We start from the raw sequence: 12,679 nt of genomic DNA, 5'->3' as shown, positions 1-12,679 counted from the left end.
GCATATCGTCGCGGAGGAATGCCATCTGCGTGAAAGTTTAGTTATCAACGAGGGGCCTACTCTTCAAGAGTAGATACGCGGCGACGCCAAGTCAGACTGGGGCGAAATCACCAACACATGAAATCTTTGGCTTCACGATCCGGTAACACGGTACGCCAGTAGATGGTACCCAAGCGTTGTCAAAGTAAAGTGATCACCTCGCGATTATCTTGTGGTAAGCCTTGCATGGAGGTCCCGGAAGACAATGAGCCTGAGCAACTGAAAAGCCGTACGCCATCTACAACACCTCGATGGGAGGAAAGGGCGAGGTATCCCGCTGGTTGCACCACTAGTTCCCTGGGAGAAGAGACTGCTTGGATGGATCATTGCCTTATTAGCGATTTGTCGATCGTTTGGCCAAGTTGACGATACCTAAACAAGAGAGATCACCATCCACGGATCTGACGAGATTCGGTCGCAGAAGAGTGGAAAGGCAGGTGGTGGATCGGGTCGGATCCATGGTCCTACCGGTCCGACCTCAGGGGGCATGGGCCGAAAGCGGAGAGGATCCAGGAACATTGGAATTGGACGGCTTGCTGAGACTCCAGAATCCCGGCCTTTTACTGTTCATGATCTGCCGGACATTCGTTTGGATGAAGTTGTGCGGCAATTCTTCCAATTTTTTCAATGCAAATGCCTCATGGTGTCTTGCAAGGGAACCAAGTATGCGGCGAGGCACTGGAAAGCTTAAGATCGAATAATTCGGGCAACTTTAAGCTTCTTTTACGATATGCTTGAAAATCGGGGATTGAGGTTTGGAAGCGTGACACAATCATCACCCTCCAAGAGGAATCTGGTCCATTTGCTAATGCAAGGATCGAGCGTTCTCCGGCAATTGCGCGGCCCTGCGGAATTGCCTTGAACTGTCAAAACGCAGCCAAGAGCTATGGAGCCCTGGAGGCTCTGGGAATCCTTAGCGCGCACGAAGGATTTTCGGCCTTGTCACTCTCCCCGAAATGGACCGGATTCACCCCAAAGGAAGCCTCGGCCACGATTTAGACTCCTCACAGACCTCGCATCTGGCAATTCCTTTCATTTTCTACGAGTAGTCAGAATTTCTTGCTTGTGAAGCCCGACGATGGCGAACTTGTTGCAAGAAAGAAAGGGCGACTCCGACCGCTGTGGGGTACGACAGTCGAATGGGGCCAACCAGGCTCGACCCTCACCTGAAAAATCGCCACAACCTGCCTCCTGCTGAGCGAGGATGTTTCCATTCCAAATCCATCTCCCAGCTGGGGTCTCGGTGGCCGGCTGGTTGGTTCGGTCCTTGGTTTCAAAAAAGCTCACGATTCAAGCGTCGGGGGTCAGGGGCTCCAACCACGATTACGCAAAGACTGTGTCAACCAGAATGAACCCTTCACCAAAAGGGTTGGCCCTTTTCAGTGGAGCGAACAAATTCCAATAGACGACTCTCCCCACTCAATCAGAGACCTCCGCTCCATGTCGCCAAAAAATTTCGGCGAAGCAACTTCAGCGTCCCAGATGTGAAGGAACCAAGGATACACGCTATTTCGACGGGCCGACAGTCAGTAGTATTTCTTGCTCTCTGGGTTCTCCATTCGCCCGTGGGCACCTTCAAGAACAATGGAGTCTGCATTGTTCGATCTGCGTGTCGGAAGAGCGAATCGAGTGTGGAACATTAGTGATTGCCGCTACACTTACTGCTTCTGCAACCACTTTCCATGTCTGGTGGTGCAAAGGCGACTCATTGGAGGATATATCATGGGGACGTCGGACCCTCATCTGTTAACCTCCTCGAGAAGTATCCATTCAAATTCTAGACAGGGTTGCGGAATTGACAAGCGCAGCTGTTCAACCTACAAGGCATCCATGGATCCTCGATGCGCTATTCAATCTCTCCAATTCCTGGCCCTGGCCTGGATGTCCCCACCTCATGCCAGGAACGCTTGAATTCGAAAAGGTTATTACTGTTATAATAATAACCCCTCGCAACCCGCCCTCGTGCCTGGGGTTGGTGACCTCGCGATATCCTGGCCTTGGACTTCGAACCGCTCGATTGTGCGGTGGGATGATCGCCCTTTCCGGTACAATCCGAGTTGCTGATTCCTGAACCCTACCGAGAATAAATCACGAGAATAACAAGCCTGTCAAATTCGATCGATACTTACACACACGGCACGTTGCTACCAGACACCGGACACCGACCGCAAACATGCAACTCCCTCCTACTGAAGTGATCATGACCTGGCCTACGCCAAACTACACAAGCCCTCATACCCGTGGAAGTGCCGTTCTCATTGTGAGCATTATCTGCCTGATCTTATCTACGATCATAACGATCCTTCGCATCTACACCCGGTTAAGGATCACTTGTACCGCCGGCCTGGATGATGTGTTAATTGTCTTCGGTCTTGTGCGTCTTTCACTCCCTAGATCTTACATCCGACTTGTTTCTAATTAGCTTCCCAGGTCTTCGCGATTGCCATGGGCACAGTCATTTCTATGGCGGAGCAGCAGTACGGATGGAATCGGCACATATGGGATGTGCCTCTAGACTGGCTAACGACAGTGTCGAAGCTGAACCTCACCTTCCAAATCCTCTTCTCCTTATCTTGCTCTATAACCAAGCTTTCCCTGCTATGGTTCTGCAGGCGCCTGCTTGGCGCGGGAATTAAGGGTCTCTCGTCGAAATACAACATCGCTATGATATTAGGTATGGTCGTTGTGGGGCTTTCCAGTACGCTCTTCATTCTTATCAGCATTTTCCAATGCCGGTAGGTTGCTGCTTCCCACGCTCCTGGGTCCCGACTGTTACTGACTTTACAAAGCCCTGTACGCGCCTACTGGGATGTACAACCGCAGTACTCGTACCACTGCCTCAATAACGGCGCAATAGTGTTCTCTGCCAGTGTTATCAACATCTTCACTGACGTTTTGGTCACTATTCTACCTATGCCTTTGATCTGGAATCTCAAATTGCCCACACGACAGCGCATCGCTGTGATCTCTATATTCGGACTGGGAATTGTTGTTGATATTGCGGGCTCGGTTCGAACAGTTTATGTCTGGAAGAGTATGATTGCCTCATATGATACCACCTGGGTAGGATGGCCTGTTTTACTTGCAGCAACTGTGGAAATCAACCTTGGCTTAGTATGTGAACTATTCTACCGCTGCTCGCCCCAAGTTACACCGCATAGCTGACAATACTAGATTTGTGCGTCGGCCCCCGCATTGAGACCGCTGGTTGCATTCTTCCTTCCCCGTCTACTCGGCTCCAGCAACTGGTACGGTTCCAACAGACAGAGTCGCTCCGTGAAGCAATCATGGAGGCTACGGTCCACGACGGGTGCCTCAAAACAATCAAGAGGATCGCGCCACTATGGTCCCCATGATGAGGTACCAGGCGAAAGGCTTGAAGTGTTCCGAACCGTGGAGATGAAAACTTACTCCGAGTCTCGCACATCCCATCAGCCCATTGGCAACGCCTACGATATCTCCGGCAACCCATACTCTCAAAAACATACTGACGAGAGTTTTCTCACTAACGACAGTGGGATTTTCCACCCCTCGACAAGCAGCGAGAGGTCATTATCGCCTCCGTCGCCATCGGCCAGAGAGCTTCAGCCTCACCGTGCGAAAGAATCTGTATAATGCTACAATTACTTCCTTTCTCTGCTATGATTCTTTTTAGAAAGGGCTGTTTTTGGATATGGGCAGGTATACTCATCTTACTCTTTTTTTTTTTTTTTTTTTTTAAAACAAACTGGTAATGAATCATGGATTACGTTGAGCTTGGGCCTCTTCACATGAAACCATGGTGCCGAATGAAACATCAATGATGCCCGGCCATGCAGGGATCGGGAAATGGCACCCTTCAGCTTGCTTCTTTTAAGGTTCTGGAAGGCGCAGAAAGTTTCATGGTTTCGCGCTAAGACACGCAAATGTCCACCCAGGGAGTCAGAAATCCTCAGAACGAGTAGTGCCTTTGTTTGTCGAGAGGTGTCGGTTGTGAGAGCCGTGATATTGCGGGGTAGATTTTGCTCAAGGGCAAACAACGTCTCTTTCCGCTTGGACATAGACGCATTGGATCATCAGCGGAGAATGGTGTCCCTTCGGAGAAAAAACTTCATCGTAATTGGAACTGATGTTCTGCTAAGGAGGTTCCTCCGAGAGCCTTATCCCCCGATCTTCTTTAAAATGTCGGAAATTCCCCTATGGTTTAAATTACGTCCCCGAAGAGTGACACTCCAGTACAGGTACCTCTCCCCGGATTTGTGATGCGCGTGGCAGTGGACATCTCTCCAATCTCCATGTGCTGTTGAGTGTGCTAATATTATAGCTTCTTGGAATGCTGTCAAGTTCCCCGATTCGCTCACGAATTGCCGGATGTTGTCGACACCTTTTTATCAAAAGCGGAAGGGTGATTCTCCCGAGTCCGTTGGGTTTTAAAGGATCTTCAGGATCAACAAGGGGAGCGCGGTCTTCGAGGTCTTCGCTCTTCGCCATAGTTTCTCGACGTATACTAAGAACGCAACAACCCGCCCAACTAGCGACGTTATTGACCAGACCAACTGGTGAGAGGCTCTCTATTGTCGAGCAGCTAGCGGAGGGCGAGCGGAAGAGAAGAACCGATTTCTGGTACATCTGACTGTGGATAAATCAGCCCAGTCCATGTCTTTCGTTGCCGAACATATTGTCTCATTCGCCCCTGGCGCCAGCCCTCTGGAGAGTGAAGTTGGGGTGTTGAGCTGAGGGAACAGCTTTCGACATCTGTTTCCGCAAGCCAATGGCAACCGCGGAGGTCGCAAGAGCTGCCTGAATTCTCGACATGAAAAGAAATTCTCGGGACTTGTCCTCGTGGCAGAGGTGGAACCACCACTCCGGGGAGGGAAAGAAGATTCAAAGCTGTTATCAATCGGAATCGGCGCCTCTTTTATGGTTGGAGATGCAGGATGACGTTCGGTATAGCTGCGCTCTCTGATTGGCGCAAACCGCCGAAGAATCCAGAGCTTCTCCTCCGCTCGCTGCGCTCTCTTGAGTCCATCCCACTCCTGCCACCCAGGATATATAAGGGCACACGCCGACCAATTCTAGTTGTTAACTTGGCTTGGATCCAATTTCGTATTCATCTCATTCGGTCCTCCATTTTTGGCCTATTTACTCTTCCAAAGGCCTCGCCACGGTCCGACTGGTATCTGAGCGACCTGGGAACAGCTCTTATCGCGATCTCCGCTCTTATCGGGAATCCCAGCAAGGGCTCTTCCATCCGCCTTCTCCTCTTGCCTTTTTGCTCGTAATTCTTGCTCCCGACCCTGCATAATGGCAGCTGTTTGCCGATCTAGCCTGAAGCTGCGAGCTTCCGCACGCCTTCCATCCGTCCGCACCATCACGACGACACGCCACCTCCAAGCTGCGGAGAAGCCGTTCTTCCCCAATGAGCCGGCCGGTCCAAAGCTGGCCACGGCCATTCCTGGGCCAAAGAACAAGGCAGCCGCTGCAGAGCTCAACGAGGTCTTCGACGTTCGCAGCTTGAACATGCTCGCTGATTATTCCAAGTCCGTTGGAAACTAGTACGGCAATACACCCCGCACGGCGCTGTTGACAAAACTGACACCTTTTAGCATTGCCGATCTTGATGGAAACGTACTCCTCGATGTGTATGTGATTAATCACAGTTCTGCCCATTGGATATCTCCGCGATGATGAGAGCTAACCCAACCGTAGCTACGCCCAGATTGCCTCTATTCCCGTCGGGTACAACAACCCCAACCTCCTCAAAGTGGCAGGCTCCCCGGAGATGGCCACTTCCCTGATCAACAGACCAGCTCTCGGCAACTTCCCCTCTGCCGATTGGTCTCACATCCTGAAAACTGGTATTCTCAAGGTCGCCCCCAAGGGCCTGAACCAGGTGTTCACAGCATTGGCGGGTTCTGACGCCAACGAGACCGCGTACAAGGCTGCTTTCATGTACTATCGCCAACAACAGCGTGGTGGTCCCGAGAAGGAATTCACCGAGGAAGAACTTCAGTCTAGCATGGTGAACCAGTCACCCGGCTCCCCTCAGCTGTCCATTATGTCGTTCAAGGCCGGCTTCCATGGCCGTCTCTTCGGAAGTTTGTCCACGACTCGTAGCAAGCCTATCCACAAGCTCGATATTCCTGCCTTTGACTGGCCTCAGGCACCCTTCCCTTCCCTGAGGTATCCTCTCGAGGAATACGCCAAAGAGAATGCTGAAGAGGAGCAGCGCTGCCTTCAGGAAGCTGAGCGCCTCATCAAAGAATGGCACAACCCCGTTGCTGCTGTTGTGGTTGAACCCATTCAGTCCGAGGGCGGCGACAACCACGCTTCTCCCGCATTCTTCCAGGGCCTCCGCGAAATCACCAAGCGCCACAACGTGATCTTCATTGTTGATGAGGTCCAGACTGGTGTTGGTGCCACTGGCAAGTTCTGGGCTCACGACCACTGGAACCTTCAGACCCCTCCTGATATCGTTACCTTCTCCAAGAAGGCCCAGACTGCCGGTTACTACTTCGGTAACCCTGCCCTACGTCCCAACAAGCCCTACCGTCAGTTCAACACCTGGATGGGTGACCCTTCCCGTGCGCTTATCTTCCGTGGCATCATTGGGGAAATTGAGCGTCTGTCGCTTGTCGAGAACACTGCTGCTACCGGTGACTATCTTTTCGCGGGCCTTGAGCGGCTTGCGAAGCAGTATCCCGAGCACCTGCAAAACCTGCGTGGTAAGGGTCAAGGCACATTCATTGCCTGGGACACCCCCAAACGTGATGAATTCCTTGTTAAGGGCAAGGGTGTTGGTATTAACATTGGTGGAAGCGGGCAGAGCGCTGTCCGTTTGAGGCCCATGCTAATCTTCCAGAAGCACCATGGTAAGCTCGTCACCTTATTTCCTGGCTGAGAACAGTGCGCTAATTTGTTCCAGCTGATATCCTCCTTGAGAGCATCGAGAAGATCATCAAGCAGCTGTAGGCGGATACCGGATGCTGTTTTAACTGTTATATTCCGCGGCGTTTAATCGGTGAATTTAGTTCGGGTTGTAATGATCATTTGCATATTTCGGGAAAGTTATCTGTGCGTCCATGTCCGGGAATTTGAGAGCCCTATAGTGGAGATACCACTTGAACAACATCTGAAGCAGAGTCTCCTGTAGGCTGAAACTGCATCCGTCCCTCTGTATCAACTATGCCATTATATCACGGGTGAATAAGGTAGAGAATTTGAAAACTCCCACAATAAGAACCAACACCATAACCTCAATAACACACGTGAGGTTCCAGAAAACCCCATTAACTCCAGTTCCGTGCAAACAACTGAGATAAACGAGAGGCCGGGGGTATCTTGCATCCTCCGCTCCTACAGACAAAAATCTAGGACAGAAAATCTAAACATATCACGAAACCCGTGCCTCACTTTTTATATCCCCCGCCGGCCAACAAGCAACCCAAACCCGGGCTCGAGTCCACAAAAAGCACAGCGCTTACCCCTCCTCTTCTTCCGTACTCCCATCCCTCGGAATATACTTGATCCCAGCATCCTCCAAATGCCCAATAACTTCATTCGGTAGCGACCCCGTCACTTTCACGGCATATGTCCCCGGTACATAGCTGTTCAGTCGTTGCCATCGCGCGACCCAGCTTGTTTCTGGGTTGTTGATTGTGACCAGGCCCTCGAAGACCTGCGAGGTGCATTCTTGGATGTTGTCGTTGTTGCCGCGCAGGCCGAGGACGTTGTCGCAGTTGGGGCATCCTTCGCGCATGAATTTCTGGATTCCGCGGAGAGACGGAGTTAGATTGTGCTTTTGAAGGAATGGATAAGGAGGTATTTTGTAGGTTGGTGAGTACTCACGCTGTGTAGTTGGACCAGGGAGCAGACCATGCAGGCGCGGAGGGTGCGCTGCTGGCTGGGTGGGACGTAGAAGGACATGACGGGTGTGGACGCGGGTTTGGTGGTGCGAACGGGAAGATCTTCGCCTCGTCCACGGAGATATCAAAGCCCAGGATGTGAGGCGGAATGGCTGAGGAACGGAAGTCTGCCTTCTTCATTGGAGTGGAAATGTCGATGCTTCTCGAACCTCTTTGCGGCAAAATGCCAAGACCGGAGGAGTCGCCCGTCAGAAAGGGACCCAGGACAAAAGATTCCCGATCTTTCAGCAAAGAGGCGTACTCCAAACACAAGGCTGCGATTGGGGCTCTTTTCTCTCCCCCTCAGCTTCTTCTTTATTTACTTCTTTACTCTTCATCCCTGCAGTTTCCGAACCCGCACTCCTTCTCTCCCCTGGTCCTTCCTCGCTCTCGTGCTCTCCTACCGAAAAGCCCCTCCAGCCCACCTGTTCTACGGGCCTTCGACTTTCTGGCGATGGCCTCCGCGGACGTCGAGGCAGCCACTGCGCTTAAGGTGCAGGGGAACAAAGCTTTTGCTGCCCACGAGTGGCCCTCTGCTATCGATTTCTACACCCAGGCGATCGAGAAGCATGACAAGGAACCGTCGTTCTTCTGCAACCGGGCTCAGGTACGTTTTAGTGATCCTCAAACGTCTCGGAGTTGAACCGGCGCAAGTCAAGATGCTAATTTGGTGGGAATTTTAGGCGCACATCAAACTCGAAGCCTACGGCTTCGCGATCGCAGACGCTACGAAGGCCCTAGAACTCGACAGCGGATACATCAAAGCCTACTGGCGACGAGCGCTTGCGAACAGCGCTATCCTGAACTACCGCGACGCCCTGAAAGATTTCAAAGCCGTCGTGAAGCGGGAACCAAGTAACCGCGATGCGAAGTTAAAGCTTGCAGAGTGCGAGAAGCTAGTGCGACGGTTGGAGTTTGAGAAGGCGATTGAGGTTTCGGAGCCGCCGTCTGCGTTTGAGAGTTTGGATATCGATGCTATTGCGGTTGATGAGGGGTATGACGGTGTACAGCTGGGGAGTGAGATGACGCAAGAGTTCATCGATGATATGATTGAGAGGTTCAAGAACGGGAAGAAAATTCATAGGAAATATGCCTTCCAGATCGTGAAGGCTGTGAAGGATCTTGTTTACGCCGAGCCGACGATGGTAGAGATTGGGGTGGATGAGGGTAAGAGGTTAACGGTTTGTGGTGATACACATGGTTGGTCTCTTCGAGTCCCATCGTTGGGTGGTGGTTTGCTGACGCCTGGGCAGGACAATTCTTCGATCTATTGGAGATCTTCCGACTAAATGGTTTCCCAACGGATACGCACGCTTACCTCTTCAATGGTGACTTTGTGGATCGTGGCTCGTGGTCAACGGAGATCGCTCTCCTGTTATACGCTTACAAGTGGCTGCGGCCCAACGGAATTTTCTTGAACCGCGGAAATCACGAAACGGATGACATGAACAAGGTATATGGATTCGAGGGGGAATGCAAGGCCAAGTACAACGAAACCATGTTCAAGGTCTTCTCGGAGTCATTCTCCGCGTTGCCTCTTGCCACCTTGATTGGCAACAAATATCTTGTGCTCCACGGCGGCTTATTCTCCGATGACAAGATATCGCTGGATGATATCCGGAAACTCAACCGCCACGGCCAGAGACAACCCGGTCAACAGGGCCTGATGATGGAGATGCTTTGGACAGATCCCCAGACCGAACCAGGTCGCGGTCCGAGCAAGCGTGGTGTCGGCCTCCAGTTCGGCCCGGATGTTACCAAGCGCTTCTGCGAGAACAACGGGCTAGACGCTATCATCCGTTCGCACGAGGTCCGCATGAACGGATACGAAGTCGAGCACGACGGACGGTGTATCACGGTGTTCTCCGCCCCTAAGTACTGTGATACGACGGAGAACAAGGGTGCTTTCATCAAAATTGGGCCAGAGCTTAAACTGGAATACCAGGTATTCGAAGCCGTGCCTCACCCAGACATTAAGCCCATGGTAAGTCCTCAATCATCCAGCTATGCAATAGTGAAAACAAGTACTGACGGCGCCTAGGCTTATGCTCAGAGCCCGCTGATGTCCATGATGTGAGAGGACGGCGCATTAGCTAAGAAGAAGGGGTTAGGGCGTTGGTGGATAAATACCAGTCAAACCAACGGACATCTCGCAAGCACGGTTCACTTGTTGCCATTGAGGCAGATGTCTCGGTACCTATACGCATGTACTCGATACGTTACTTCACGATTTGGAAAACTTTTGCATAGCGGAACAATCTACCCTCTGCGTCATATGAAGCATCTTCATCCGTTTCATGGTGTCTCCATTTAAGATTAGGTTGTGGAAGGCTTAGCGTGTTTGACCAGACGATTCTTTGAAATGTTGGCGGCATTGCTCTGTGTGTACATGTTTCTAAGAGTACCTTGCTATCCGCCGAAACAATATAAGATAGATTGAGTTGACGTATCGACGCTGTCGCACTACCAGGAGTCCGGAAGGAAAAGAAAGCGTGGTGAATTGTGCCCCGCCAACCCACGATCGTTGTCGGGTATACTTAGAGCAGTTGTCGGTCAGTCTCCGCCAATATTAATGTCGCATCTCCGAGACCTGCTTCTTCTGTCTTCATTGTTCCTCTCTCTTCTCCATATCCCTCAATCGCAACCTTCGTTTCATTGACAAGATGGAGTTTGATCCACAAACGCGTGAGTGCCGTCATCCCTTCGCCAAAGAAAGCCCCGGACTAACCCCGCTCTCATCACAGCGCAATACCTGACCTCCGACAAGACAAGTTTCGCTCATAAGTCCGTCAACGACCGATGGCCTGTCATTGTGGTGAGTATATCAACCCGACGGAGGTAATCACAAAGTCTCATTGGATCTACCACCTAGACCGGAGCCATTGACGACCTGCATCGGACTGTTGTCGACGTGACCGATGAAGAGAAGCGACAGGAGGGAAAATCCATCATTGAAGCTCTGGCGGCGCTCAAATATGAGATTCAGCATAATAGACAACTCACGTGGGTTTCTGTCGCTTCTCTTGTATACGATTGCCTATATTGATTCTTCCTCTCCCTATTAGGCCACTCTCCGACGATGGTGAACCAGGTATCGCAGAATACAACAAGGAGCTGGAGCAGCGCGGAAATCCGAAGTGGCACGATGTGGCGTGGCTCTTCTCAGAATGCTATCTCTGTGCGTTCGATTGAAATTAAGCATGCTGAACCCGGTTCTGACGACTGGAACAGACAGACGGATGAGCACCCTCTTTGCTCTATCGAAGCACTGGAAGGGATACGATGTGTTCGCGCGCCAAAAGATGTCCACTTTCAAGTCTTCTCGACCCGCGGTGCTTGAATTGGCTGCCAGATACAAGGAGTTGGCCCTCGAAGCCGAGAAAGGGCACAACACCGAGGAGTCTGACCGTCTCCTCTTTTCTGAGATGTGCGAGATTTGTCTCTGGGGTAATGCAACGGATCTGTCGCTCCTGACGTCTCTCACATACGAGGATATCCAAAAGTTGCAAGGCTCTCAGGCCCGTAAGGCGGCGGAGAAGAATATCCTCGTCAACGACCTAGACGTAGCATTCGACGTTCTCCGGAAGGCGCAGAAGGAAAAGAAGGGTGAACGCCGAGTTGACATCGTCCTCGACAACGCAGGCTTCGAGCTCTTCGTGGACCTCATTTTGGCTGGATACCTCTTGTCCGCTGGAATCGCGACAACGGTGGTTCTCCGTCCCAAGGTGATCCCCTGGTTCGTCTCGGACGTCATTCCCCGCGATTTTGCAGACCTTATTCAGGTTCTCGCAAAGCCACAGGGCTTCTATACCGCGCCTGATGATTCCGGCAGAGAGCACACCCCGCTGTCGGATAAGGAAGTAGAAGAAGTAAAGTTCCTCTTCGAGCAATGGAGCCATTTCCACGCGGAAGGGAAGCTCATCATCCGTCCTCATCCTTTCTGGACGGCAGGAGGCTGCTACTGGCGCCTGCCTCACCTTGCGCCTGATCTGCTCGAAGATCTAAAAGAAGCCGAACTAGTCCTATTCAAGGGCGACCTAAACTACAGGAAACTGGTTAACGACGTACGTCATTTCTTTCTCACTCTCCAAAACGGACACTTCAAGTGTCATTCAGAATTCCCACCCATGCCATAACCCAGACAAGAATCCTGAATACAGATCCTCACATCAAACTAACCTCAAACAGGCCGCCTGGGATACCACAACACCGTTCACAACCGCCATCGGCCCACTCGGCCCCGGGTCCGGTGTCCGCGTCTTATCCTTCCGCACCTGCAAGGCCGATACTGTGGTCAGCCTTCCGCCCGGCAAGGACGAGGAGCTGCGCCAGATCTACGTGGGTGGTGGATCTGGTGGCCGTGAATGGGCTTGGAGTGGTAAATGGGCTGTTGTGTCGTTCTCCGATGGAAAGGCTTGATCGAGTTGTATTCCGCGACTGACACGCTATGATGGATACAATAGATAGACGAAGATAAATTAGTGCCAGACTACTGAGGTTATTGCGGTGGGTAGATATATGGATAGATGGATATATTGCGTTGCGTTCTTGATTGTTGTTTTGGTGGGAAGTAATGTTGGTAACACAAGAGATGGGTGATATATCTAGACGAGATATGTTCCGATAATGGAACTCGGTGCGGGGCCGGACAGAAATGCTCGATACTAGTCATTCTGGAACGTCGTAGATACTGTAGAAAGAAAAGTGGTACCTCAACTTCTCTGAGTATGGATGAGTCCGACGAGGGTATAAAAATT

General features: G+C 51.5%; 4 protein-coding genes across 4 annotated transcripts; 3 read left to right on the top strand and 1 right to left on the bottom strand.

Moving 5' to 3' along the window:
* Positions 1-2,081: 2,081 nt before the first annotated feature.
* Positions 2,082-3,731, top strand: BJX67DRAFT_168976 (uncharacterized protein). Its single transcript, XM_071025067.1, has 4 exons — positions 2,082-2,413; positions 2,470-2,774; positions 2,829-3,153; positions 3,214-3,731. Exons 1-4 carry the CDS (start codon positions 2,213-2,215, stop codon positions 3,652-3,654), a joined length of 1,272 nt encoding a protein of 423 aa, XP_070884615.1. The 5' UTR covers positions 2,082-2,212; the 3' UTR covers positions 3,655-3,731.
* Positions 3,732-4,914: 1,183 nt separating this feature from the next.
* gatA (4-aminobutyrate transaminase gatA) lies at positions 4,915-7,244 on the top strand. The gene is made up of 4 exons (XM_071025064.1): positions 4,915-5,573; positions 5,625-5,660; positions 5,728-6,890; positions 6,944-7,244. Exons 1-4 carry the CDS (start codon positions 5,323-5,325, stop codon positions 6,988-6,990), a joined length of 1,497 nt encoding a protein of 498 aa, XP_070884614.1. The 5' UTR covers positions 4,915-5,322; the 3' UTR covers positions 6,991-7,244.
* spt4 (transcription elongation factor SPT4) lies at positions 6,868-8,126 on the bottom strand. The gene is made up of 2 exons (XM_071029520.1): positions 7,867-8,126; positions 6,868-7,783 (listed from the first exon to the last, which is right to left on the bottom strand). The coding sequence occupies exons 1-2, from the start codon at positions 7,942-7,944 to the stop codon at positions 7,499-7,501; spliced, it is 363 nt and encodes a 120-aa protein (XP_070884613.1). The 5' UTR covers positions 7,945-8,126; the 3' UTR covers positions 6,868-7,498.
* Positions 8,127-8,376: 250 nt separating this feature from the next.
* ppt1 (protein serine/threonine phosphatase PPT1) lies at positions 8,377-12,341 on the top strand (the record flags this gene model as incomplete). The annotated part of the gene is made up of 8 exons (XM_071031331.1): positions 8,377-8,529; positions 8,606-9,122; positions 9,176-9,906; positions 10,690-10,737; positions 10,795-10,925; positions 10,988-11,100; positions 11,154-11,986; positions 12,111-12,341. 8 exons carry the CDS (start codon positions 8,377-8,379, stop codon positions 12,339-12,341), a joined length of 2,757 nt encoding a protein of 918 aa, XP_070884612.1.
* Between the last annotated feature and the right edge of the window lie 338 nt (positions 12,342-12,679).

This window comes from Aspergillus lucknowensis (genome assembly GCF_044049455.1).
Source record: "Aspergillus lucknowensis strain CBS 449.75 chromosome Unknown BJX67scaffold_30, whole genome shotgun sequence".
Lineage (NCBI taxonomy): Eukaryota > Fungi > Ascomycota > Eurotiomycetes > Eurotiales > Aspergillaceae > Aspergillus > Aspergillus lucknowensis.
The sequence above is the reverse complement of the archived record's forward strand: the minus strand, read 5'-3'. Positions and strand labels throughout refer to the sequence as shown.

What these genes read in the sequence shown, in the direction of transcription:
- BJX67DRAFT_168976 (XM_071025067.1), top strand. Translation starts at nt 2,213, where the DNA reads ATGCAACTCCCTCCTACTGAAGTGATCATGACCTGGCCTACGCCAAAC. An exon ending in ATCAGCATTTTCCAATGCCG is followed by an intron (nt 2,775 to 2,828) that starts GTAGGTTGCTGC and finishes GACTTTACAAAG; the next exon opens with CCCTGTACGCGCCTACTGGG. An exon ending in TGGAAATCAACCTTGGCTTA is followed by an intron (nt 3,154 to 3,213) that starts GTATGTGAACTA and finishes TGACAATACTAG; the next exon opens with ATTTGTGCGTCGGCCCCCGC.
- gatA (XM_071025064.1), top strand. Translation starts at nt 5,323, where the DNA reads ATGGCAGCTGTTTGCCGATCTAGCCTGAAGCTGCGAGCTTCCGCACGC. An exon ending in TCCAAGTCCGTTGGAAACTA is followed by an intron (nt 5,574 to 5,624) that starts GTACGGCAATAC and finishes GACACCTTTTAG; the next exon opens with CATTGCCGATCTTGATGGAA. An exon ending in GGAAACGTACTCCTCGATGT is followed by an intron (nt 5,661 to 5,727) that starts GTATGTGATTAA and finishes ACCCAACCGTAG; the next exon opens with CTACGCCCAGATTGCCTCTA.
- spt4 (XM_071029520.1), bottom strand. Translation starts at nt 7,944, where the DNA reads ATGTCCTTCTACGTCCCACCCAGCCAGCAGCGCACCCTCCGCGCCTGC. An exon ending in CCCTGGTCCAACTACACAGC is followed by an intron (nt 7,784 to 7,866) that starts GTGAGTACTCAC and finishes CGCGGAATCCAG; the next exon opens with AAATTCATGCGCGAAGGATG.